At 45.3% G+C, this 27,650-nt stretch overlaps 2 protein-coding genes and 1 long non-coding RNA gene across 4 annotated transcripts in view; 2 read left to right on the top strand and 1 right to left on the bottom strand.

The window, feature by feature from the left end:
- The window catches only part of LOC138946267 (E3 SUMO-protein ligase RanBP2-like), a 112,954-nt gene that overhangs the window by 41,962 nt on the left and 43,342 nt on the right, over nucleotides 1–27,650 (top strand). For both annotated transcript variants that reach the window (XM_070317805.1, XM_070317804.1), the window contains exons 22-29: nucleotides 319–491; nucleotides 2,289–2,504; nucleotides 3,819–3,860; nucleotides 4,398–4,481; nucleotides 16,650–16,959; nucleotides 23,839–24,039; nucleotides 25,047–25,340; nucleotides 25,776–25,936. In XM_070317805.1, coding sequence (XP_070173906.1) covers nucleotides 319–491; nucleotides 2,289–2,504; nucleotides 3,819–3,860; nucleotides 4,398–4,481; nucleotides 16,650–16,959; nucleotides 23,839–24,039; nucleotides 25,047–25,340; nucleotides 25,776–25,936 — 1,481 coding nt within the window. The remainder of the gene's footprint in view (nucleotides 1–318; nucleotides 492–2,288; nucleotides 2,505–3,818; nucleotides 3,861–4,397; nucleotides 4,482–16,649; nucleotides 16,960–23,838; nucleotides 24,040–25,046; nucleotides 25,341–25,775; nucleotides 25,937–27,650) is intronic.
- On the bottom strand, nucleotides 11,448–14,794 carry LOC138946273 (piggyBac transposable element-derived protein 4-like). Its single transcript, XM_070317815.1, has one exon. It carries the CDS (start codon nucleotides 14,019–14,021, stop codon nucleotides 12,288–12,290), a length of 1,734 nt encoding a protein of 577 aa, XP_070173916.1. The 5' UTR covers nucleotides 14,022–14,794; the 3' UTR covers nucleotides 11,448–12,287.
- On the top strand, nucleotides 17,969–21,707 carry LOC138946288 (uncharacterized). The gene is made up of 2 exons (XR_011449231.1): nucleotides 17,969–19,457; nucleotides 20,222–21,707. It is a non-coding gene; the product is annotated as an uncharacterized lncRNA (long non-coding RNA).

The following is a 27,650-nucleotide window of genomic DNA, read 5'->3' as shown; positions in this document are numbered from 1 at the left end:
TGAAAGTATCAGGGATTGACACGCACACACACATGCACAGACGACACTAACTAACTCTCCTACATTCATATATATATATAGATGTGTTCAAGAGAGGAGCAAGTATTACCCTGTAAATTTCTTTGTTCATTGTCAGTCACATGGATGGGAGATCTCCGGTATAAATACTGAATTCTGTATAGCAAACATTTTGGTCATGATGTTGTTGCTTGAAGTGCAGTGAAAGTCAAGGTTCTGCCGCCGAAGGATTGGCCTTTCAGTAAAGCCAATTTTCTTTTATCCCACCCATGCAGTCAGTGTAATTGCTAACTGTCACAGTCAACCGTGCAGATAACGACAACAGCAACAGGGGTGACTTGGACGAGACGTCAGTGCTGCACACGCCGACAAGGCACCAGAACGGTCGCCACGACAACCTCATCCAGCCTCACAGCACACCCAGGACCCCTAGCCAGCCCAACTCAGCGCGTCAGCGCCTTCTGTTGTCAGAGGTATGTACAGAATGGACCCCTCCGATCTCTTTAGGCCAAGAAAAAAATGCAATATTTCTTATTCACAGATCATCCTTAATTTTTCTCCCTGACACGAAACTTTTTTTGACCCTTTAAAAACAAATGTTCATTATGAATGACAATACTCGATTATGCAGACTTTGCCAGGAAAGTTACTCTTCTCCAACATGCAGGGGACACCACAGCTCACACGATTTCCCAACATGCAGGGGACACCACAGCTCACACGATTTCCCAACATGCAGGGGACACCACAGCTCACACGATTTCCCAACATGCAGGGGACACCACAGCTCACACGATTTCCCAACATGCAGGGGACACCACAGCTCACACGATTTCCCAACATGCAGGGGACACCACAGCTCACACGATTTCCCAACATGCAGGGGACACCACAGCTCACACGATTTCCCAACATGCAGGGGACACCACAGCTCACACGATTTCCCAACATGCAGGGGACACCACAGCTGACACGATTTCCCAACATGCAGGGGACACCACAGCTGACACGATTTCCCAACATGCAGGGGACACCACAGCTCACACGATTCCCCAACATGCAGGGGACACCACAGCTCACACGATTCCCCAACATGCAGGGGACACCACAGCTGACACGATTTCCCAACATGCAGGGGACACCACAGCTCACACGATTCCCCAACATGCAGGGGACACCACAGCTCACACGATTCCCCAACATGCAGGGGACACCACAGCTCACACGATTTCCCAATATGCAGGGGACACCACAGCTCACACGATTTCCGGGCAATAAAAAGCCAAAAAATGAAATGAAAAAGGGAACCAATCGACCGACAATATTTTTGGGGGCCTTGTCATTGGAAAGAAACCTTTTAACTTTTTGGTCTGGCCATTTGTGTATTAGCTGCATCCAGACGTTCAGCTTGTGTAATGAAGATTAACACCTGAAACTTCTTCTTCTTCTTGGCGTTCGCAGAGGTTACACGATCAGTCCAGCACTGGTGATAAATGTTGTCGTTTTCTCCAACTCCTGTCGACTGCCATATAGTTTGGTCTGCAAGGGAGTTGGTGACGGCCACACTTCTTTTCGTTCCTCATCTAGTAAGGGACATCGCTGTAAGATGTGTTCCGCTGTTTGGTTTTCTTGTCCGCAGGCACAGGTTGGTGATAGCGCCAGCTTGAACTTTTGGTTCATGTGAGCATTGAGCCTGTTGTGGCCAGTACGCAGCCTGATGAGGTTGACTTGCTGCTCTCTGGACAATGTGTGGTAGTCATCTCTGTTTGTCCTTGGCCTTATCAATGTCTTGATGATTGTCTTCTGCTCACTAAAGCTGACACTGTTTTCAGGTTGGTCTTCCACGGCTCCTTCTTTCGCCAGCTCATCTGCCCTTTCATTTCCTGCACGATGAACTAGGCTGAATAGGAATTTCTGCTGTTTCTGTTTTTCTTGGCCGGGAGAGAGCAAAAGATGCAGAATCAATGTCACAGATTGGACATAATGTCAAGCACATTGAACACAAAATAAGTATTTATATTGTTAAGTTTGCTTTTCTTTTGTTTACTTTGTACATAATTATCTTTTTTTTTTTTTTCTTCTGCATGCCTAAATTTCTGGCAGTCTCTGTATTAAGCTTAGTGTGGGGATCGTCGTCACACTGAATGAATCACAAAATGTTCACTCATCTTTCAGTGAGTGATGTCACTTCCACCATGCTCATTCTGGAGATAGCCAATTTTGTTTCTGTGTTTGCTTGCCTAACGCTGAACGTTCATTTCTCCTCCCAGATGGCAAACGACAGCCCAATTCAGCTCCAGCATACAGCAATGGGGAGTCCCTCCGCACATGCTCGGCCGTCCCCCGAGCGTCTGGACGCGCAGATTAAGTCCATTAACTACTCCCAGTCACAGCTCTTCAAGATGGTGCTGGACAGAAATGAGGAGCTGCTCGTCATGTACAAAGGGCTGGTCGATGAGCTGAGGGATTCCAACGCACAGCTGAAGGTTAGAGTGTGTGTCTGTGTCTATATGTGTATGTGTGTGTGTGTATGTCTGTGTCTATATGTGTATGTGTGTGTGTGTGTGGCATGTGCTGGGCAGAAACGAGGAGCTGCTCGTCATGTACAAGGGGCTGGTCGACGAGCTGAGAGATTCCAACCCACAGAAAAGTTGTGTATGTGTAAGATGGGAAGATTTGTGTCTATGGGGCCAGAGTGTATTGATGTGTAAGATGGGAAGATGTGTGTCTATGGGGCCAGAGTGTATTGATGTGTAAGATGGGAAGATGTGTGTCTATGGGGCCAGAGTGTATTGATGTGTAAGATGGGAAGATGTGTGTCTATGGGGCCAGAGTGTATTGATGTGTAAGATGGGAAGATGTGTGTCTATGGGGCAAGAGTGTATTGATGTGTAAGATGGGAAGATGTGTGTCTATGGGGCAAGAGTGTATTGATGTGTAAGATGGGAAGATGTGTGTATGGGGCCAGAGTGTATTGATGTGTAAGATGGGAAGATGTGTGTCTATGGGGCCAGAGTGTATTGATGTGTAAGATGGGAAGATGTGTGTCTATGGGGCAAGAGTGTATTGATGTGTAAGATGGGAAGATGTGTGTCTATGGGGCAAGAGTGTATTGATGTGTAAGATGGGAAGATGTGTGTCTATGGGGCAAGAGTGTATTGATGTGTAAGATGGGAAGATGTGTGTCTATGGGGTAAGAGTGCATTGATGTGTAAGATGGGAAGATGTGTGTCTATGGGGTAAGAGTGTATTGATGTGTAAGATGGGAAGATGTGTGTCTATGGGGCCAGAGTGTATTGATGTGTAAGATGGGAAGATGTGTGTCTATGGGGCAAGAGTGTATTGATGTGTACGATGGGAAGATGTGTGTCTATGGGGCAAGAGTGTATTGATGTGTAAGATGGGAAGATGTGTGTCTATGGGGCAATAGTGTATTGATGTGTAAGATGGGAAGATGTGTGTCTATGGGGCAAGAGTGTATTGATGTGTAAGATGGGAAGATGTGTGTCTATGGGGCAAGAGTGTATTGATGTGTAAGATGGGAAGATGTGTGTCTATGGGGCAAGAGTGTATTGATGTGTAAGATGGGAAGATGTGTGTCTATGGGGCAAGAGTGTATTGATGTGTAAGAGGAGGGGTTAGTGGAAAAAGATGTGGAAGTTTTGTATGTGTGAGTGGTCTGTTTTTGAAAAGAATTCTGACTGCACTGATCAAAACAGTCATGTGTTTTTTTTGTTGCTCTCCTAGTTATGCTTTTTCAAGTCGGCGTCATGGTTAACTATGTTATTTGCTTCTTTCAGGTCGCCATGGGTGAAAACCATGTTCTGATGGAGGAGCTAAGGGTAAGATATTTTGTTGTTGTCGTTATTATGTTATTTGCTCGTCAAGTACATTGCAACTGTGTGTTTCCTAAGAAATAAACATCCAGGACTATGATAATGACATTAACCGAAAGAAAACATATGACAGGTAATTTTCAATGAATGGAGGGGAAAGAGAAGAATATTATTCGATGAAAACTTGTACATTTTAATACAGTTCTTACCAGCAGCTAAGACATTCCTAAAATAACAACAGATGTTTTGAGGTAAAAATCATATCCAGTTGAACCTGTCTATAACGACCATTCAAGGGACCCACCAAGGGACCCACCAAAAATGGTTCTTGACAGGTGGTCGCTATGAAAAGTGAATTATGTAGAAGAAAAAGTTTTTTTATGATCCTTCAGAGTAGTTGTTTTGGGCAGTTGGTCGCTTTTGAGAGGTGGTCGCAAGGGCAGGTTCCACTTAGAAAAGGTTAACTACATTTGGCCAAGTTTTTCTGATGTTGAACAGTCTTAACTTTCATCCCCGCAGCTGAATATGTTGTGACTGTTACAGGGCGTGCTGACCACAAACAAAAACGCCATGGCCGCAGTGCAGTCGGAGCTTGCAGAGACCAAGGACAGCGTCAGACAACTCAAGGTAGCTTTTTTAATTTTATTAATTTGCTCTTCTGGGGGGCTTCTGTGGTACGTTTACGCAAGGGCCGTAAAAAGAAGAGGTTCTTCCAGGTATCCAGCGGCCAGGACAGGCAGGTGTCACATGGAGTAGAGCTATGACAGCCCGTGCAGCGTGCACAGGAATCATGGTTATCCGCATAAGAGGTCGGCTCCTAGTAATGAAAATTAACTTGCCAAAACAATTCACTGGTGTCCTTCATCTTCCCAATGAGGATCCAACGCTCCTCTACTGTCTCAAGGGACAGCACTCCTGGGGGAAGAACAGCAGTCTGGTAGTCCAGCAACTCCAACTGGAATTTGTTATGTGAGCATTCAAGGAGAAGCAAACTGGGGAACTTTTTCACAAAATATTCCACTGCCGTTCTCAGGTTATATCCTTCCTCAGAATATTGGTTCATCATCAAGCTCCTGGAGCCAATTGCTGGGACCCGCGCTATAGAAAAGCTATTTATTATTATTATTATTATCACTGCCCTGATATGGCCCTTCGTGGTCGGCTGGGCGTTAAACAAACAAATTATTATTATCACCTGCTCAGAACTTGCATCCGACATGACACTCCTGTGTTCAAAGGACAAGAGAATCAATCGCAGAGCTCATAAGTTTTAGGCTTTTCTCTCAGGTTTTCAGTCAGGTTTGAGCACTATTTCATGCTTGATCTGTCAAGTGGACACACCAGATTCCCAGGCAAACGATGTCATGGATTAAGGCTTTTATCATTGTCAGGTCTGTGTGGTACTTCTCTCTTGAACTGTCAGTTGGACACACCAGATTCCCATGTAAAAGATGTCATGGATTTCAAAACATAAACGAGTACTCACCAGAGTCAAAGTTTGTTTAGAATTCCACGATGTAGTTTACAGGAACGGAGGGATATGTGAGATGCGCTCACCACCGGAAGCGCGCCATTTGCTGTGCACAGCGCTTTCTGATAGTGTTGGATTTTTAGATTTGCACCCCTTGTGGCGCGATTGAGAACAGACCAGATCTTGGGGTTAACTTTTGGAACGACCACATTCAAATTCTTTGGCCTTGCAAATTTGTCAAGTTTTTCTTTGAATTTTACCTCGGACATCTGGCCTTTAGCCATTGTACCGTCGACCAGCTTTGCAATTGTCTCTGCTACTTCTGGTCTTAGCTTTTCAGCTACATCAAAATCTTGTTCAATTTCTGCGTAATCTTTGACTTTTTGTGGCACAGGAAGGTGTGTTGTGGTCAGTCAAGGTGTTATTCCTCACAAGAATATGATTATCTCAGGATAGATTGTACATCTGTAGCCAGGTGTGTTGTGGTCAGTCAAGGTGTTATTCCTCACAAGAATATGTTTATCTCAGTATAGAATGTACATCTGTAGCCAGGTGTGTTGTGGACAGTGAAGGTGTTATTCCTCACAAGAATATGTTTATCTCAGTATAGAATGGACATCGTCGAAGGGGGGAAGCCTGTTCCACTGAAGGAGAAGGGGAAAGAAGCTTTTTCTTTCCCCTCGACCTTCCCCGAACCTTCGACGGCGCAGCCCCGCCCGAAGTCCCAGGCTCAAGCCCAGCCTGTTTGAGCAAGCTCGCATTGAGCTTTCTCAAACAGGCTTTCTCCGCCCTCCCTCGCCGCAAACGCAAAGCGTTTGGGGAGGGAGAGTCGGAGCGCCGAAAGGTCCCCTTCTCCGTGCGCAAAGCATGACGCTCGGCGCCCGGAGAAGGGTTGCCCCCGGCAGACTCTGGTTCCGTAGAACCAGAGCCCAAAACAGGACGAGACATCCTACCTCGCCCTGTACGTACCCTTAAAGACCGAGAATTTACAAAATTCAAAGAACACTTAGGTCAATACTCAAGTGAATGCGGCGAAACAAGACGCAGACGACCGGTCACCACGAAGGAGGACGGGAGGCACGCCGAGTCCGCCACACAACAACGGAGGCACAAGTTGAAGGAAACACAACGTAGCCTCAAGCCAGAAGTGGAATAAACACACAATAATCCAACAGGTGATAGTCCACACAGAAAAGAAGCCTCTTAGTCCAAAATAATCCGGGAGCGTAGCAGAAACACAGCCGTCTGACACGCGCGAAAAAAGAAAGAGGACGCGCCACCTAGCTCCTGTAAGGGGGAAGCACTCGGACAGTGCTTGGGATCCACGGTGGCGCATGGTTATGGGAGATAATTGTACCCACTCAGCGTTTTGTCCAATTTTTTCGGCCTATAATAGATAATGTGCAAGAATAGTACTGTCTCGGTAAGTATCATATAGACAGTAGGCTTAAAAAGAAGCCTTACAATCTGTAGCAAGGTGTGTTGTGGTCAGTCAAGGTGTTATTCCTCACAAGAATATGTTTATCTCAGTATAGAATGTACATCTGTAGCAAGGTGTGTTGTGGTCAGTCAAGGTGTTATTCCTCACAAGAATATGTTTATCTCAGTATAGAATGTACATCTGTAGCAAGGTGTGTTGTGGTCAGTCAAGGTGTTGGTTGTATAGTATGCACAAACTGAGAAAGCATTCCTGATTTTCCATAATTTTCTACTTCTTAGAGCCTTTCGCCAAACATGGTTTACAACTGCTGGCGTACGTCAAATTCATGATGCCTACCTGACAGCTGGGTCAAAAGTTATGTTCAAGAAAATACTTGTTGAACCAAGTTCCAAACGAAGCGCAGACATGTGGCTTTCTGGCAAGCGGAAATGACGAAGATCTAATGTCAGTTCAAGGGTATCGTAATGTGGGAATGTCAAGGCCAGTTTTTGACTGGTTTTGAATGCAAGTTGGACTCGGAATAGAAATAAAAGCATCCTCCAGCTGGATGACCCATGGAAAACAACAGTTGAAACTGGTAGGCCTGTGAACAGGTCTTGCGAACCGGCTACACACTTCCATGGTTCCCCGCAGTGGGGCACTGCGGTTATGAAATTAAAGGCCCCTCCTGTTTTTGGAACCGCAGGAGCTTTCTAGTTTGCTGTTAGGTAGATTTTTGGTTCCTCTTTCCTGTCATGCTCTCTTTTTCTTCATGAATTCTTTTCTTTTTTCTGCCTTCTTGCTCATTCACCTGTATTTTTTCCAAAAAATCTCTTCTCTTGCCGCTTGTCTCGCGATTCATGTATAGTTTAATCTGTTAGTGTTCTGATGTAAGTCCAGCAGTAGATAGGTTAAGCCTATTTTAACATACTGGAAACTGGTAATCTTCCAGTAGGTATTAATTTAGTTTTACTAAAGCCTGCTGGGACACAAGTAATGGGTTAGTGCATTTGTAAACAGGAATCGCTTGACAAGTGGCCCCCTTCATCCCCCCCTTCCTCGTCCTGATATGGCTCTGCGTAGTCGGCTGGACGTTAAGCAACAAATAAACAAACAAACAAACAAACTTCCACGGTTCAAGTTCAAGTTCTATTTAAACACTCAATTGAGGTTCCATGTGATGGCGGACTTGACTTCCTTCCTAACCAGATATCACTCTTCTCACCAAAAACATGCCACTCATCAACCGTTGTTGCAGGAGAGCTAATTTCTTCTCTTTGGCACGTCTTTTGCGGAGAGCGTTGGGACTGGGGTCCGGCCTGGTGGTCCACCATCCCGTTCTGTCCCTGTTCAAGTCAGATACTTGAACGCTTTTACCAGACATGTCTGAATTTTTAAGTTCTTTCTTGTGGAAAACCTATAGAAAGAAAGCGAGAGAGAGAGAAGGGACAAAGACTCTGAGTCAAAATGAGCAGAAAAATAAAAATGTGTACTTCCCTGCTAACGTTGACCGGTCGCACGAGAAGCCCAAAAAACCACGGTAATGACACACAGCATGACGGAAAGTAACCGTGGACAATGAACTTCTTCTTTTTATTTTTATTCCAAGAAGAGAATCACCACAGAACACAGACAAATTAAATCCAGAAATAGGTACGGAAAAATGCAAAGTCCGAACGGACGCAAATAAATTCAGAAGCAGTAAGCAAGCACAACTAACACAGCTGCAAACAAGCTTATAACAGCGTTAACCGCCCGAACACGGGCGAAAACAACAGAAGCAAGACAACGTGCTAATGCAAATGGCGACCAAGAGGAAGCCGAACAACTACTGTAAACTTCAGAGTCCACAGACTCGCGAAATAAACAGCAGAAAGCAAGAACAACAAGAAAATATGAACGATCTCACCAGCTGCAAAGCCAGCAAGAAGTAGACGGGGGCCGAGGCCGGTGGGTGCCGTAGACACGAAAACAAGCCAGAGCAAAAGCATACACAACCGTCACCCTTGAGTGATAGAAGTCGATTGAGGGTCATGTGACTAGCACCAATGATGACGTAGTACACTACATGGGAGACAACCCAGTGTGTCAGGCACAGTGGTGCAGTCATCTTTTTTAGTTGGGGTTGCTCCCCTTACACCTAGACGGGGTAGCTTTTATCATAACCTAAGCATCTAAAGTGTGTCAATGCTAATATGTGATTCGGGTAAGTATATTAATCAAATGAAAATGTAATTAAAAATTTTCGATTTGACCACTGAGAGACAGCAGTCAGAAACCACCGACCCAGAGGGATCACCTGTGAGTATACTGGGGGTTTTGAGGACCGGAGAGCGACCTCTCGTTGGAGGGGACGCTTGTACACCCTTCCCAGGGGAAGGAGGGGGGAAAGAGACTCCATCGTACCTAGGAGTTGGTAAAGGTGGCGAAGGGTTACGGTGCGGCGAGCACTGAGTCGCGCAATCCGCGACGTCAGGTCGTCGAGACGGGCTGAGGTGGGGGCCACCGTGTAGGCCACCGTGTCGAAACTCATTCCCAAATAAACAAATGATTTGGACGGGTGGAGGTCTGACTTGGAGAGATTGATCAGGAAGCCCAACTCTGAAGTCCAGTCCATGACCAGGCGAGTGTGAGTCAGACAGAGGGATTGGGAGGCAGCCAGGGTCAACCAATCGTCTAGGTAGAGCTTGAGACGAACTCCCCCCGCCCGAACCAAGGTAGCTAGTTCTCTGGTGACCTTGGTGAAAATGAGGGGGGGCCAGGGACAGACCGAAGGGGAGGGCCCGAAACTGGTAGACCACACCGGACCAGACAAACCGGAGGAGGTGCTGAAAGTTCTCGTGAACCAGAATGTGAAAGTAGGCATCCGATAGATCGAGAGACGTGGCCCAGTCTCCTGGCCGGATGGCGAGTCTGATGGAGGAGGGAGTTTCCATCTTGAAAGGAGACTTGAGAATGTGCTGGTTTAGAGCGGAGAGGTCTAGAATTGGCCGAAACTCGCCGTTCTTCTTGGGGACAGTGAACAGACGGGCGTAAAACCCTGTGCCGGGATTGAGCACCGATATACCTGATTGTAAATAGTTTAAAGTATGGAGCTTGCCATGTGAACGGAGAAAGAGGGCCCCAAAGGGTTTAAAATCGTGATCGTGATTGGCGTTTTTTGACCTTTCTGTGACCGTGATTGCCGAAATTTCCATTTCTGTGATCGTGATGGGACTTTGCCCGTGATCCGTGATGACAAAAAAATCAAGGATCGTGATCGTCATTTGTGTTCGTGATCGTGATGGGCATTATTGCAAAGCATTTTTATTTTCAACGTACATTTTTCACAGCTGTATCACTCTATGATCGTCAAGGTGTTTGTGATCGTGAAAACAAAAATCAAGGTAACTGTGATCGTGAAAGCTAAAATTTCCCTTCCCGTGATCGTGATGATACCCCCCCTTTGGGGCCCTCGAGAAAGGAAACAAAGTTACATCGGTCTCGAATAGCAATATCAGCTGAAGAGAAGATGTGAAATATTAGAGACTTTAAGAGTGGACAAAATGGTGGCCGACGGCTTGTCGACCAAAACATCCAAACATATGTCTGTTCCCGGTTCTGAAAGTGAAATGGCGGTAAATCCGACACTCTTACTCTTTCTAAACAAGAAAGCTTTCTTAGTAGGAGACGCTGCAGCAGTAGTCTGTCTCAAAGTAGATCAATCTTGGCGTACTCCGCCATGACATAACGAACTTACGAAAAATTTCTACAAGAAAATTTCATACAAGTTCGCAAAAGCGCGACACAAAACGGCCGCCAACGTTGATACCTGAGAACTAATAGTCAGAAGCAACGAAGCAATATTGGAGGGCAAAACACCTGAATAGCCAGGAGCCCCCGACACAACAACATGTTTATCAACATTCAAAACATCTTTGTCACCAAGCGTGACCTTGTCCTTTTCAACGGACAACATGGCGGACGAAGGTTTGTCAACAACCTTCAGACATTTATCGATACCCGAATCAGAAAGTGAAGTAGCGGTCTTTCCAGCACTCTTCCTTCTAGACGAGGACTTAGACGAAGCTAAACTAGCAGTAGGAGAAGCTGTAGCCGAAGCCTGTCTCGAACTAGTTTAGGCTTGGCGTTATCCGCCATGGTAAAGCGAATTCACGAAAAAAAATTTCTTCCAGAAAATTTCACAAGTTTACAAACATGCGACAAAATGTCGCCAAAGTTTACAAAAACAAGAAAGCTCACCCGATAACAGCAAGGATGCAGACCAAGCTAGGCGGCAGACCAAGGGGTAGAAGCCAAAGTCAGAAGACAAAGCAACAAGACTGAAAACAGTCGGAGCGTACAGTATAGCGACCAGTCCTGTTGGGCGCTGAGTTGAGAATGATAAGATGGCGGCATATGCGCGCGCATACGGAAGGTGTCTCGTTTCCGGGCTGGCTTAGACACCCTTACGGGTCTCATGTCACTCTTTTTTTAGAGGCGCCTTCCTTGTTACCAAGGGGACGCGTACAGCGTTACCAGCACTGAACTAGAGTTAATTGCTATTTGTGAGTTGGGTACAGTTATGTAATTTAATAGTAAACAGAGCCAAAGAAGCGCTGACGATACATGCGCAATTGACCTGCATCCCGACGTTACACATTAAATGTACACATGTGAAATATGAAACACTACTCAAAGTAAGATTTGGCTCACTTACTCAACTCTTTTATCCATATCATAGCAGACAAAATTGCTTCCAAACATATGAATCGACAATCGGCGCGTGTCCGCCATCTTGAATAATCCTTACTCCAACCTGACCAAATGTATGCTTCAGAAAACAAGTGAAAAATCGACTTTAGAGTCCACTCTAAGCCTTTGGATAGCAAAATATCAACAGACTTAACTCTTAAGCAACTATAAGCACTTGTGCACTCTAAACTCTTGTACCTAGAAGATTTTAGGGATTTCACAGAAAAATTGGGGTACATCACTAAAAATGTCATAACTTCCCAGGCAGAGAACATAAATAAGTTTGGTTTGTTTTAGCTTGTTACTATTTGAAAGTACTACATGATGACACATGTTGAGTTTAATTTACAGGTAAATTATAATTTATTTACTAACTAATTACCTGGAAATTTATATAAATTGTGTATGCATTGTTGTTCTTTTTATAAAAAAAACATGAACAAAACAAAATCACAAAACAAAAACATGCATGTGTGTTTGCAAAATGTTTGTGCTTGGAAGTGGAGTGATTGTGCTTACCTCAATGAACATATTGAGCTGCTAACAAACAGGTAATCCACAGGTAAGTTAAATAGTGTGAAAACGTCACTGTCTCATTTCAGCTTGGAAATACTGTCAGTTCAGGTTAAAACTCAGGCTGATAATTTGTGAATGTTAATCCCAACACAATAAAGTTCAATCAAGGACACTTGGAACAGTCCTACACAATTCATATCCAATCAATAAATCCAGGTAACTGCCATGGGTAACAGGTAAATGTACAGGTAAGTCATTGTCTTGCTATGTACACTGGAAACTGTTTTTGAAGCTAATTGTAATGATGAAAAGAAGCCCAGCATCCTTCTTTGCACAAGGCAACTTGGCAGATAGTGCACTCAAAGCTGGATTGAATTTTTTTGCCAGATGGTGTCCGGCGGCCTTCTTTGTTGCAAGTGTAGCAAAGTCGCTTGCCTCTGGCAGTTGTAATTTTCACCGGTTCATGGATGGCTTGTTTTGCTGCCACTGGAGTGTTCAAAACATAGCTTTTGCGCTTCCTGGATGAAAACTGTCCAATCAGCATCTCTGCCACCTTCAGATGGAACTCAAGATGGGTCAGGGGCTTTGCGCGTGGGCCACCAGGTGCTTCTTTGTACAATACATAAGCGTTCAGCAGGGAAACATCCATGATGAACCAAAATATGTATTTCCACCATTTGTAGGCTTTACCTGCAGAAGAACCATAATATGTTCGCAGCTGGTCATTTTTGTCAACAGCGTTAAAATGTTCAGTGTACTCCTGGATCGCACGTGGCTTTGGATACTGACGCGCTGGCTGTCCACGTTTGCCTGGCCGATTTATTTGTATGTCATCCACATTGTTGGCAGTACACAACACTGAAACCTTTTTTTTCTTTTCACACCAGCTGATGGCTGTCATGCCCCCCTTCTGCATCTTCAGGTGTTCACCACTGTTCTTGAATTTCACTGTTTTGATCTCTTGTGGAAGACCTTTCCGATTTACGCGCACAGTGCCGCAAGAATATGTGCCGTTTGCGAGCAGCTGTTCAACTAGGCCAACGCTAGTAAAATAATTGTCAAAATACACATGATGGTATTTGCGCAACAGATCTGTGTCTCTCACAAGTTTCATGACCACCCTTGTGCCCAGAGGTTCCTGCCCTTCAACCTGTGCGAGATCTTTCCCAGTGTAAATGTTGAAGTCACACATGTAGTAGGAAGTTGAATCACAGAGAGCCCACGCCTTTATCCCCCACTTGTGTGGCTTTGCTGGAATGTACTGAAGAAAGGAGCATCTGCCCTTGAATTTTATCATTGCCTCATCGACTGCAACTTCCCGATGGGGTGTGTACAGGGTCTTGAAGGCTGCTTTTGCCCTATCGATGACAGGCCTGACCATGTGAAGTTTGTCATGGTTTGGGTGTCCACGTGGGGGGTTGGTCTCCCTGTCATTGATGTGAAAGTTGTCTTTGAGTGCTTCGTAGCGGTTTTTTGTCATCACTTTGGACACAGAAGACTGGTGTAGGAAACTATCTCCTGACCAGTAGTGTTTGTAGCTAGGCAAACGCACAACACCCATTACAAGCTGCACTCCAAGAAATGCGCTAACCTCAGCAGCAGACGTGTTTACAAAATGGTCGCGATGTTTTTGTTGCGCGTACAAGTTCGTTTGTGCAGAAAACTCTTCAAACATCTGTTGTGGGAAATAAAGTTGGAAATATTCCAGAGGTGTTGCATCAACGCCCAGAGGCGATGTGGGGCCGACAGAACGGACAAAAGGCTGTAATACTGGGTCTGAAATAGGCCGACGAAGCCACACAGCATTTCCGCCGCCATGATGGTCGAGGCGTCGTCTGTCACACGGCACATCCTGGTGAAATACTCCGGTGTCACTGTCTTCAAAGTCCGATAGATCACTGGTGTGAACACTTGAGACACTAATGTCACTTCCCTCCGACTCTCGCACAGGATTATCGCGAATAAAATCCATAATTGCTGCAAACTCTGGGTCACTGTCGACTGACGAAGTGTCAGAAGCCGCCATGTTTGTTGTGATCGCGTGCCTAGTTCATGTGTCGCGGTATTTTGGTTTCTAAATTCAGCACACACAGAACCTAACTGCGCATGAGTGCGTGGAAAATAACAGCGACCTTCACCCTTCAGGTGGCTATTCTTGTTTTCTTAACAGGAGAGCTGCTTTCTGCGTCACATGACTTCCAAATATGGGACCTTAGTTCAGGCGCTTACAGGCGTTACAGGTAGAAATATGACGGGCGCCTACGGGCGTTTTAATTGCTTAAGAGTTAAAAACAATCTTGTAACTAATTTCCAATAAATATATGATTGTCATCTAGAAATATCCATATTATACTTACGAAAGTAGTTTCGTAGAATTGCCCAAATCGACGAACTTCGTGTGGCTGATTGCAGCGAAATTCTTTTCGCAACCTACCGGAAGTGACGGGTACACAAATTTTGTGACGTAGCACTTCCTTATATGGGACGAAACGAATGTGGTGGGACAAAACGAAAATGATCTTAAGGTCTCTAATAATAACCAACCAACCATCCCCCATTTGTTTTAGTCATATTTGGGGAAATACTTTCTACCTTTGCTGGACAAAGAAGTTGTTAGAAGTCGAAGAAGGCGCTGGGCCTCTATGATTCTGACTCTGTTTGACAGCAAGCTCCGGAAATCCAGCCGAAAGGTGGTTTTCAGTACGCTTTCTGAGTGAAGCAGACATTCTGAGTAGGTGGACGCCAGCGTAAGCCAGTTGTCTAGATATGTCCGCAGGCGGGTTCCGTTGACTCGAACGAGCGCAGCTAATTCCTTCACTATGACTGTGAAGATTAGAGGAGCTGTGGACAACCCGAAGGGGAGGACGTTGAATTCGAACGTCTTGCCCTGCCATACGAATCTGAGGAACCGTTTCATGTCTTCCGCCATTGAGACATGAAAGTAAGCGTCCCTCAGGTCGAGAGACGTTGCCCAATTGCCGGGGCGAAGGGCTAGTCTGAGTGAAGAGGTGGTTTCCATCTTGAATTTGACCTTTCGTATGAACTCGTTCAGAGCCGAAAGGTCGAGAACAGGGCGGAATCCTCCCGACTTCTTGGGGACCGTGAACAGGTGGGCGTAAAAGCCCGGTCTTGTTACGTCCGCTGGACGTATGGCGCCCTTTTCCAATAGACTGGCGTCTTCCTCTGATAGAACTGCCAACTTGGTCGGGTTCTTAGGAGAGCCGAAGTCGATTGGGTAAGAGGAGAGAGGAGGAGGGGAAGAGAGTTGGATTCGATACCCCGAGTGCACTATCCTGAGTACGTGACCGTTGTCCACTGACCGCAGCCACTCGTTTAAGTGGCGGTGCAAGGAGCCAGCGGAAGAGCCCGGTACGTACTGGCAGGGGCGAACGGGGCTTACGGAAAAGACGGCTTCTTGGCCGGAGCGGCCTTAGCAGAGGACTGAGAGGCTTGGTTAGGGTTGTAACCCTGCTTCTTGTTCTTTCCTTTTCCTTTGTAATTCTGCTGGGAAGCAGACTGAGGCGTAGCAAAGTGTTGTTGAGAGTTGGAAGACGACTGAGAGCTAACGCGAGCGAGCCTTACGTTTCTTCGCTTTCTGCTTAGCTCTCCTGGAGCTGGGCTGTCCCCCCTGGAAGCCTTGGCGACTTGTGCGTAGGTATGACTCTGCTTTTGCGTCCTCTATGGTTTTGTCCGCCAGAACCTTCACAAGGTTGGTGTCGAACAGAGAATCCCGCGCGAGTGGGGAGTTTCTGAGAACGCGGACTTCCTGAGGCTTGAATATGGAGTTGGCTTGGAAGTGGTCCAGATATAGCGCTTCAGACTGTACCCTGAGGTTGACTGCGGCTAATTTGATTGCTCAGTTGATGCCATTTTACCCTTCTTTTTACAGTGATAGACCTGATTGTAAATACATGGGTGGGATTCTTCCGGTATATGCCGGAAATCCAGATTCGTAATGTCTGTGATGACGTTTTTTGGGTTGTTAATTATACAAACCCTTCAGCGTCTGGGGGTCCCCAGACCCCCCTTAAAACTCTTCAGTATTCATGACATTTTGCAGTCCCACCCATGTAAATAGTTTTAAGCATGGAGCTTGCCATGTGAACTAAGAAAGGATCGGTCTCAAATAGCAATATCAGCTGAAGAGATGATAAAAAATAATAACCAGCAAACCAGCTCTCTCTGTTTCTATGGGATGAATTTAGGCCAGCACAGCAGCCGCCAACTCTACCCTTCGAAACTGTGAAGGATTGACAGACTAAAATATTAAGTCTCTCTCTCTCCTCCCCCAGGATGAATTCCAAGCCAGCACAGCAGCTGCCAACCCTACCATTCTAAACTGTCATGGCTTGACAGACTAAAATATTAAGTCTCTCTCTCTCTTTCTTTGTCTTTGCCCCCCCCCCCCCCCCCCCCCCATGGATGAATTCCAGGCCAACACTGCGGCCGCCAACCCTACCCTTCTAAATTTGACTAAAATATTAAGTCTCTTTTTTTCTTTACCACCCCCACCCCCCCCCCCCCCCACCACCCCCCCCCCCCCCCCCCCCACATGGATGAATTCCAGGCCAACACTGCAGCCGCCAACCCTACCTTTCTAAATTTGACTAAAATATTAAGTCTCTCTCTCTCTTTTTCTTTTTTTCCCCCCTAGGATGAATTCCAGGCCAACACAGCAGCAGCAGCAGCAGCAGCAGCCTCCAACACCAGCCTGCTCAACGCTCAAGGCCTGGCCGCCTCGCAGATCAACGCCGCCGGCTACTACATGGGATCTCCGTATCACCCAGCGGCCCAGTACCCACAGTACCCACAGGCCCCGCATGTGGCCGCCCCCCCGGGGGCTGGGTACCGCTTCCCGCTGCTGTCTGGATACCCGGCGCCCAGACCCGCCACACCTGTGGCGACCCCTGCTGCCATTCCTGTTGCTGCTGCATTGCCTCCACCCAGACTCAGTGAGCAACCAGGTCACTTTCTGTTACTTTGATCGAGTGGTTTTCATGTTCATTTCCCGAACCTGGTTTTTTTCTTTTTCATTTTTTTGGTTTTGTTTTGGTTTTTAACCTTTTCTGTTTGTTCAAATGATTTCCTGCCTTTTTTTTTAACAGTTTAAGTTTTTATTGGTACACTAGCTTTTTCTCCAGCGCAGAATTAAAGGTTGGTATGATTAAGCAAGGTTTTGGTAGGTTTTCCTGTCTTTAAATTTTAATTTTTGGCTCACGTAAGTGTAGCCTATGCAATCGTAACTTTGTCTGTCTGTGCGTGTGTGTGTGTGCGTGTGTGTGTGTATGTCTGTGGTAGAAACTTTAACATTTCGTCATTTGAAGACGTCACATTATGGCGTAAGAGGGTTAGACGTCACGCGAAGGAATTACTGAAAGTCTCGGTCATTTTGGCTCATTATTTTGAGCGGGCCAAGACTAGATGGAAGGCACTATGGCGGAAAAGAGAGTTATCTTTTCATGTCTTGGCATCTCAAATCTTATTAGTCAGAAAGCGCATGCACGTAGTCTCGACCAGCGCGTGGTGTGCTTCTTTCTGAGTACTTTACGTCACAAATTGTACTTTACGTACTTGATGATGACGTAAGTTAATTGTATGTGTTCTATTTCGTTGACTGAGCACGGCCGGGACCAGTTGGCGTGAGCGCTGGGATTTCGAGTTTCATTCGACATGTCAATGCATCGCAGTATGAAATAATACAGGTAGGAGGTTAGTCGATATCGACCAAAGTCGATAAGTGCATTCTTCACTATGGTATTGAGTCTGATTTCGTCGTCCATCTTGAATCAAAAAGCACTCTTCTTACAAAAAAAACAACAACTTCGTTGCGAGCTACGGCGAAGCTTCGCATGTCAAAACTTGAGAAGCGATGTTGGGGTCAAAGTACCACGCCGTAGCTGCGGGTTTTTGGTATTAAGACTTTGCGAAGCTTCGTGTAGTCGACTACGGGCTCAATTAAGGACAGGCTTAAGGGGATGTGCGGGGGTGATTTTTGAGCTTTTGGGCAGATTTGGGCATTTAGACATTTTGACTCTTTGGAAAACTGTGGTCATTTTTCTTTCAATTTCTGCCGTTGATGTTGCATATACATGTTTTTTTTGTGCAATAAAAATAAATTCAATACACCAACCCTCGCCTGATTGCGTTCATTTGTCTTGAACTTGCCTTATTATTGCCGGTTTTCAACACCTTGATCAGCAAATTTGAGCAGACGACAGGGCGAACACTGCATGACGTTGCTTGCTACATAGCCTCCCCTGTTTGCATGTGACCGTTGTTTCGTTATTTTCCGGACTACTTCGGCTCTAACGGAACATTTTCAATGTAGGTCAATCTACGCCAACTTCCTTATACGGAGAGTATGACGTATGATGTGATCTTGATTCGTTCAACCGGGGTCACGTGGTACAACAATGGCGCTTGTTTACAAGCAGTGAAAGTACACGCTCCTGTGCAAAAATGGTTCGCACCAAGCCATCAACAACCAGAGGAGCCCCAAAATCTACGAAAAAGAGGACAGATCAAGTGAAGAATCAATGGAAGGCGAAGAAATCAGCGCAATCAGCTTCTGTGCTGGCTGACGTGGCAGAATTAGTGCCGGTTTTGGGGTCGTCTGCTAGTGCTACATTTTCCGCGTCGATTCCTTCGACTGAAAACATTCTCGGCACGAAGACAAGAAGTGAGTTCAAAAAAGAATCGTATGAGAGGTTTGTGTCCGGTGGAGTTGACACTAAGTCATCTGCTGCTACTGAAACCCTGGTAAAAACCCAGAGGGGTGTTGTAGACTTTGCCGAAGTAGACAGTATGGTTGCAAGTCTGTGCTGTCCACAGTGTAAAAACAAGTGCTTGTCTCTTTGCACAGACTCCAGACCAACAAGTGGCTTGGCAGTATTTGCCCAGGTGAACTGTTCTTCGTGCGAAGAGCCTGTGTATGAACAGTATCTTGCGACAAAATTTAAGGCCAAGACAAAAGTGTTCGACATGAACAGACAGGCAGTGTATTCCTCACTTGCTTGTGGACTGGGAGCCACCAGTCACCACATTCAGAAATTTCTGTGAAAACATGGATTTAGCTGGACTTCACCACAAGACCTTTCATAGTCATACTCATGCCAGCCAACTATTCACACAACTGGAGAAATTCCGGAAGCATGTGTTCAGTGACACTGTTGCATATGTTCGAGAAGTTCATGCAAGATACTGTGGCACTACTCTTGGTGTCGACGACACCCTGAACATTATTGTGAGCTATGATGGCACCTGGCTTACTCGTGGACACTCTTCGCACATTGGAGTTGGGTGTGTTGTGGACTTACTTACTGGACTCTGTGTTGATGCCCATGTCATGTGTACCTACTGCCAGGTGTGGAGTCTACGGGGCAGAAGCTGTTTCAGGAAAAGCCAGAGGAGTATGCGGCCTGGCTCGTGGACCACTTGGACAAGTGTGAGGTGAACTATAAAGGTAAATTATATCTGTTTGCACAGACATATTTGAATAGAGTTTATTTCAAATTTAAGCAACTTACTCAAATAATATATAGCAAATTACAAGTAAATGTAATAGTGATGAGTGGATATTATTTTCCATGCATTCCAGTGAAACTGAAAACCAAAACCAAAGGCATGGATGATGGATTAAAAAAAAAAAGCGTCATAAAGACAGATCATCAATTTATGATAATAATAATGAAAGTTGTAACACATGCGTAAAAATCCAATTTGTATCTTGAATAGTTCAGGGCATGGGGGAGTGCATGTGTGTGATGAAAATAATAAGAAAACACACACAGATAGATAGACAGACAGAGAGAGAGAGAGAGAGAGAGAGCTGTATCTACAGCATCAAGAGAGATTCACAAGTCTTCAGAATCAACGGGCTTCCCAGAACTGAGGGAGCTAGAATAGTGGTCAGGGGATGGCAAATAGTACATGTATGTATGTGTGGCACAATACAAGTGTATTTAAAAACGTTCAAATGGTATCAATTAATGCATTATGCTTAACGTTTACAATCTAACAATGTTCAGTGCACCTATACCTGCTGCTAGAAATTTAATATTCAGTAATTTGGTAATTCCATGTTTATTTCATTTTTTTTCCGCATTAATTATAATTGAAGTATTAGCTGGACAATGACTGTGAATAACACATGCGCGCACACACACACACACACTTAAAAAATACTCTGTTTGCAAATTACATTTCTTATTTTGTTCTTGTTTGCAGGCTCATCAGGGATGATGGAGGTGGAAGCAGCCCGTGTCATATGGCGTCGATCGGTGAACACCAACAAGCTTCGCTACACAACACTACTGTCGGACGGTGACTCCAAGACTTTTACATAGCTCAACGACATCAAGCCCTATGGTGAGGATATTCACATTGACAAGGAAGAGTGTGCGAACCATGTGAGTAAACGACTTGGTACAGCTCTTAGAGAGTTCAACTTTGGACCTGCTGCTGCTGCCGACTCTGCCCAGTTCTTCGGATTCTAGACTGGACATCACATGAAGAGGCTTGGAGCAGCCAGGATGCACAAGAGGGTGCGGAACAGTCTGAAGGCTGTGAGAGACAAGCAAAGTAAAAGGAGAGACAAAGTGCGGGCAGCCAAGTCAGAGAGACTGGAAGAACTTGTTCAGCTGGAAGGTGGCCCTGCATATGCTGCAGGCATGTTCTAAGTTTTGACTAAATGTTTTAACTTAGACGGGGAATCGAGATGAGGGTCATGGTGTATGTGTGTGTGTATAAAGTGATTCCGAGGAAACTACTGGACCAATCTTGACAAAACTTAACATGAGAGTTCCTGAGTGTGATATCCCCAGATGTTTTTTTTCCATTTTTTGGAAAGATGTCTTTGATGACGTCATATCCGGATTTTTTTAGGCAGTTGAGGCAGCGCTGTATCACCCTAATTTTTCAACCAAATTGATTGCAATTTTGGTAAAGCAATCTTCGACGAAGTCCAGACTATGGTATTGCATTTCAGCTCAAAATCTTAAAAATAAATTAATGAGTTTGCTTGTTAAAGTTGTCATTAAAATCTAATTTTTAGTAACAAATTAAACCTTGACTGCATTGCATTCCTCATTTTTTCCTGAATTCAAAAATATATAGAAATGTCATGTTCACTCTAACAATGTGCTCATAATTACAGAAAATAGGTTTAGTAAGTACTACATATATGGTCTCATGCTTTGCGGAGACGAGCGTGATCCGTCTCGGTATTGTTAGCCGAGACTATCTAAATGTATCTCGTAGTCTTGGTGATGACTGGTTTGTGGTGTTGATATTTAAGTTTCATACCGATTGACTAAATGTTTTTATATCGCTTTAGGCGACTTGTCATTGTTATTGTGGTTAACATTATTCTCATATATATTGTGGTTATTGTGGTTATTGTACGCGTGCAATTGATGACTTGGGTACGTTTCGTAATTTGGAGCTAGCTTGTGTGTGTGTGTGAATGTGAGCGAGTGAGCGAGCTTTTTTTGGTGTGCATGCTGTGATTGGGAGTGTGTGTATGCATTGTTTGTAACTCAGAACAAACAATTTTCCAGGTGTACTGCACATGTTTGAAATAACTTATGTTTTATGTCTTCCCTAACTTTTAAACGGTGTCTCTAAGGTGTGAAAAACATTCCTCAGTGTGGAATTTGGTGATACATGTATGTATTTTGGGTTTAATTACAACTATCAATGGTTTCAAAACAAATTGTGTGCGTTTTTGCCTTTTCCTCAGTTTGCATGTTTTGACATTTGGGAACAACATGATTTCAAATCTACTGGTTAGATTTCTGTGAAATTCTGCATACTTGTACTTTTACATACTATCTACAGAGTTACCATTTGAATAATGAATCGGAAAAGAAATGTTGGCTTTACGATTTTTTTAATATTAAATTTTACGCAAAATTTCAACATTATGATAAAAAAAAATTTTTTTAAATAACTGTAATACTCACAGAAAAAATAAATGGTAAATCTGTAGATATGATCTAAATCTATATTTATGCAAAATATTGGACAGAAATCGAGCATTTGGATATGGAAAAAACGGTTCCTAAAATCCAATATGGCTGCTGTTTACTTTCCTGTTTCTATAGCAACGACATACACAATAAACAAACACATTAACGTTTTTTAATTCAGAGACCATCAGTATTATAACAAAAGCGACACAAACAGTGCTGATCATCATATATGGAAAATAGCGATTTGGCCCTCACATGGCCTTAAGTGGGCTAGATCTAGATTTAGTGTCTCGCTTTCTTGCACAGTCTATGCTTACTATGTGTGTGTGTGTGTGTGTGTGTGTGTGTGTGTGTGTGTATGTGTGACGGAGTGATTGAGTTTGTGTTACTGTTTGTCGATTTCTTACGTAAGCCTTGAAGGCTTCGCCTCTTGTTAATTTTAATTTTAACCAATTCTATTCTGTTCCCGTGTGCAAAATCCAAAGTGATAGGATGGGGGGGGCGGGGGGGGGGGGGGGGGACATAGCTCTTTGATTGCTTGTCTGGCATAAAAACTGGTTCATTGTTATTGGATTTCTTGTTGGGTGGCGTGTGGTTTTGCTGGATATTTTGGTTGATTCGCTTCTGTGAGTGGCTTTGGCGCTGTGAGTGGCTTTGGCGCTGTGAGTGGCTTTGGCGCTGTGAGTGGCTTTGGCGCTATAACCTGCCTTTTTAAAGAATTGCTTTATTGAATGTGTTGGTGACTTGTGTTCTTGACAATTTTTGTTAACATCTGTCTTTTTTCTTTTTTTTTTAACTAAAAGGACGCATCCAGGTAATTAGTTTTGTCTAATTTTTTCATTTCAGAGTTTGACATTGTATGTCGTTACCAGAGAGTAAAGGCCTATTGGTTTGGCACTGCTACAGAATCCAAAATATTTTATTGTATTTTTTTGTTGGTTGGCGTTTCTGTCAGTAACATACACTACGTTGTGCAGCCGGTAGCTCAGTTGGTAGCTCAGTTGGTAGAGCACTGGACTTGTGATCGAAAGGTTGCAGGTTCGAATTCGGGCCGGGACGGACACGGGTCAACTTTATGTGCAGACCTAGAGACGGAAGCCATGTCCCACCCCCGTGTCATCACAATGGCACGTAAAAGACCTTGGTCATTCTGCCATAAGTGCAGGTGGCTGAATACACCTAAACACGCAGACACCTGGGTAGCACGACTCCGTTGCTGCTAGCTTTCCACTGGGAGGAAGCGACCCGAATTTCCCAGCGATGGGACAATAAAGTAATGAAAATGAAAATGAAAAATGAAAAGTTTCAACTTACAGTGTCAAGTGGAGTAAGGGGAGCCTTTTGTCTGCTTCTTCATTTATATAAAGAAGTCATTAGCACATGTAACAAAAATGTTGACAGTGAACGCTTAGTCATAAAACTGAGTCTTGTGTAAAGTAGCTTGTACTTGTACTTACTTGTACTTGTGCGATGTTGTAGGTTTATAGAAAACCTGTTCGCCGATCTTGGTATAAAAAATAAGCTGCTGTGGGTAGGCTCTAGCATAGGCAGCTTGGGATGTATATATTCCTAGTAGAGTTCCAGTACGTGTCTAGTTTTGACTTGAAGGCGTTGACGGTGTCGACTGCTACGACATTGTCTGGTAGGCTATTCCAGTCAAGGACCACTCTCTCTGAGAAAAAAGGTCTTCGCACTCTTGTACTTGCAAAGATTTTGAAGAGCAACACCATTACTGCTCATTTCCAAACGTTAACCATTGCGAAGAGGAATCCTGCTTTCGAGGCCTTCTCCTGGGAAGAAGCGAACCAAATTTCCCAGCGATGGGATAGTAAAGTAAACAAAGTAAAAACATGGTTGTTTTTTCCTACACAGGTGGAACAGTGCCGTCCAGTTTTGGCAAGTTCCGCGGGGATCACCCGACGGTAGCGGACGTGCTGACAACAGAAGACGAGGAGGAGGAGGATGAGAACGGCCTGTCTATGTGCGACACGGAGTACAGCGAAGCCCTGCTGCACACACCCGGCGGAGGGCAGTATTACGTGCCCTCTGACCCCATGGCTGATTGGCTGCATGGTCAGTTAAAAAATAAATCATTTTTAATATTTTAATTTTGTGTGTGTATCTGAGTATATTCAGTCATGTCCTGCCTAGCCTGCAATGAGGGGAGGAAGGCGTATCAAGCAAACTTCACCAAGGGCATGATATTAAGTGGAGACCATGCATGTCGGAGGTAATCATTCGATTGGATCGCTAGTCTTCACTGGAACAAATGTTTGATTAGTGCTTTTGTGAACAAGAAACAATTGTGAATTGACAAGTGGCTCTATCCCATCACTCCCCTTCCCTCCGTCGCGATATAACCTTGAACGTTTGAAAACGACGTTAAACACCAAATAAAAAAAATTACGCTGGGGAGTCTTAAAAGGGGGGGAGTCTTTACTCCGGGGAGTCTTAAACGGGAGGGAGTCTTTACGCTGGGGAGTCTTAAAAGGGGGGAGTCTTTACGCCGGGGAGTCTTAAAAGGGAGGAGTCTTTACGCCGGGGAGTCTCAAAAGGGGGGAGTCTTTACGCCGGGAAGTCTTAAGGGGGAGTCTTTACGCCGGGGAGTCTTTACGCCGGGGAGTCTTAAAAGGGGGAGTCTTTTCGCCGGGGAGTCTTAAAAGGGGGAGTCTTTACGCCAGGGAGTCTTAACAGGGGGAGTCCCCACGCCGGGGAGTCTGAAAAGGGGGAGTCTGAAAAGGGGGAGTCTTTACGCCGGGGAGTCTTAAAAGGGGGAGTCTTAACGCCGGGGAGTCTTGAAAGGGGGGGAGTCCCCACGCCGGGGAGTCTGAAAAGGGGGGGGGGGAGTCTTTACGCTGGGGAGTCTTAAAAGGGGGGAGTCTTTACGCTAGGGAGTCTGAAAAGGGGGGAGTCTTTACGCCGGGAAGTCTTAAAAGGGGGGAGTCTTTACGCTAGGGAGTCTGAAAAGGGGGGAGTCTTTACGCTGGGGAGTCTTAAAAGGGGGGAGTCTTTACGCCGGGGAGTCTTAAAAGTAGGGTCCCACTTGAAAAGTATTAATATCACCCTGCATTGGTTTGCAGGTGCAGGTGCAGTGGCCTACCCGGCTGCAAACCAAAGCCCGGCGCAGGCGGCCATCCCACAGCCCGGCTACTTCAGTGCCGCCTTGAGGGGCCAGGCCCTGCAGTACGCGGCCACCTCGGGCTCGGCGGCCCAACCTCTCACGATGCCAGGCCCAGGGTTCTTCTCCGCGCCCGTCGTGCCTTCTGTCGCTGGTGCTGGTGTCGGTGTCGGTGCATCGCAGTCGGCCATCGCCACAGCCCTCGGAGGAAAAGCTGGGGTGGTGCCTCCACAACCCATATCTGTCATTGGAGCAGGTGAGAAAGGGGAAGTTTTTTGGGGATAGGTGTCAAGGTAGGTGTTCGTTGTCTTGGCAACCCATACCTGTCATTGGACCAGGTGCGAAAATGAAAAAAGGGGAGGAGGAGGTTGGGGAGATGAGTGTTAGTTTTGGTGCCTTGCAGTCAGCCATTGCCACGGGGAGGAACAGCTGAGGTTGCTGGAGGAATGCTGCCTCCACAGCCCATACCTGTCAATTGGAGCAGGTAAGTTGGGGGGGGGGGGGGGGTCTTGTGTCTTTTTTTTTATCATGCCAGGGTCAAATTGCATTTGAAATTATTTGAACAAAATTGTAGGTGAGGGTCCTTCCTAACCCTGAGCCCCCAACAGTTTTCAGAGATGATTTTCCAGATCTGTTCTCGAGCCTGTATCTACTTTGAATATTTGATGAGCACTTGTTTATGTTCCTCCAGGTGTGTCCAAACCAGCACAACAACCTGTCGTCCAAGCGGCCGAGCTGAGTGAAGCGCAGGGAACGGCCATGTTGTTCCACAACACGGCCAAGCTGACCACCTCCGTGGGCGAGATTCCGGCCGTCGACGTCAGGGTCATTCAGGACACCGCCACCAAGCAGGTAGGAGATGTTTTTAAGTTTTTCATCTTTTCTCTCCGTCTTCTTTTCTTTTCATCTCTTTTCTCATCATCTTCTGTTCTCTTCGTCTTCTTTTCTCTTCGTCTTTTCTTTTCATCAATTTTTTCTCTTCATTTTTTTTGTCTCCTCCTCTTCTTTTCGGTGTTGCCTTGCATTGCAGGATGTAAAACTGTCAGTCAGCAAAACGCCCAAAGTTTCCCGTCATTTCAGCAAAGTTTCTTCTTCGTTCATGGGCTGAAACTCCCACGTTCACTCATGTTTTTGCACGAGTTTTTTTTTACGTGTATGACCGTTTTAATCCTGCCATTAAATTACATATTCCTACTCCGAATCACATGTAGCATTAACGCCCCGGAGATGCTAGGTTCTGTACAGGCTAACCGTCTAAGGGAAGCAACCCCAACCACAAAAGTGTAAACGTAGCCATGGTAATGCCCATACACCCGGGGAGTTACCTCCCCTCGTGCATGCCACGTCACCACTGCTACTGAACACGTGGTTCATATCATTCGACCTTACAGCTTTCGAGGGAGCAGGTTGTTGTATTTTTGGGCTCCCCTGTGGCTGCGCTGTTTGGTGTTGTTTGACACCCACCGGCCACGTTACCGTCTATCTTGCCTCCTGCTTCGTAGTTGGTGAGCTCTTTCCATTTTGGTCATTATTTTGACAGGAAATTTGTTGTAGTTGCTGATTTTCGTCCGTGTTTGGACCTGTGATATTTCAGTGACTACTGTTGGCCGCCATTTTTGTTGTCAGCATGAGTTGACAGATTTTTGTGGCTAGGCCGATGTATTTTGGAGGTAAACGTAATTTTACCTTCTTACTTGCTTGCTGCTTTGTTTAGTTGGTAAGCTTGTTCCTTCTTGTCTTTAGTTTGACAGGAATTTATCTATAGTTGCTGACTTTTTGTCCGTTTGGACTCCTAAATGCGTTTCAGTAACTTATCTTGTGGCCGCCACTTTCGGTTGCTCAGCTTTCCTGACAGCTTATTTATGTGGCTAGGCCTATGTTATGGTGAGGTTCTCCTTACTTTACCTGCGTTTTTGCCTTCTGCTTTGTTAGTTGGTAAGCCATTTCATATTTCGTCATTACTTTGACAGGAATTTTTTTTATTGCTTAATTTTCGTCCGTTTTGGACTTCTAAATTTTGTCCAGTAACTTATCGCTTGGCCGCCATTTTGTGTATCAGCGTCGCTGACAGTGGTTTACTTGGCTAGGCTTTAGCAGGTATCTACCAGTCCGTAGGACTTGTCGTGGTTTCGGATTTAACATGTTTGTTATGTTTTGTTCGTTACTCTTTCTGCCTCGAACAAACACTTTGTGGGGCAGTCATATACTGTTGTACGTCCTGTTTCTTCTCCTCGCCTTCTCTGCCGTTAGCAGATCAGGTGTTGCAGGTGTCTGCGTTATCTTTGTGAAGAAATTTTCGCGTTCCAAGCCTGCGTCTTCCGTTGGTCCCGCTGTCTGTGGGCGACGTCACCTTGTAGGCTTCTTTGACGCTTCCGGCCGAGACGTTGTCTAGGGCGGATGTTTTGCTTCTTCGTCTTCTACCGCTGTGGTTGGCGATTCAAGTAAGTCGAGCTGGTCCACAGGCCCTCGTGAGGCCGTCGGACAGTCCCTGCTGGGACACAGCTCTTTTCGGCGGGTTCACGACCCGCAAACCCCTGTTCAGTCGCACCCTGGCTTCACTGAAGAC

Source organism: Littorina saxatilis, linkage group LG13 (genome assembly GCF_037325665.1).
Source record: "Littorina saxatilis isolate snail1 linkage group LG13, US_GU_Lsax_2.0, whole genome shotgun sequence".
Classification (NCBI taxonomy): domain Eukaryota; kingdom Metazoa; phylum Mollusca; class Gastropoda; order Littorinimorpha; family Littorinidae; genus Littorina; species Littorina saxatilis.
This window is presented reverse-complemented; position numbering and strand designations above follow the sequence as displayed.

Bases quoted from the DNA above. Each gene is read 5' to 3' on its own strand.
- LOC138946273 (XM_070317815.1), bottom strand. From the start codon at position 14,021: ATGGCGGCTTCTGACACTTCGTCAGTCGACAGTGACCCAGAGTTTGCA.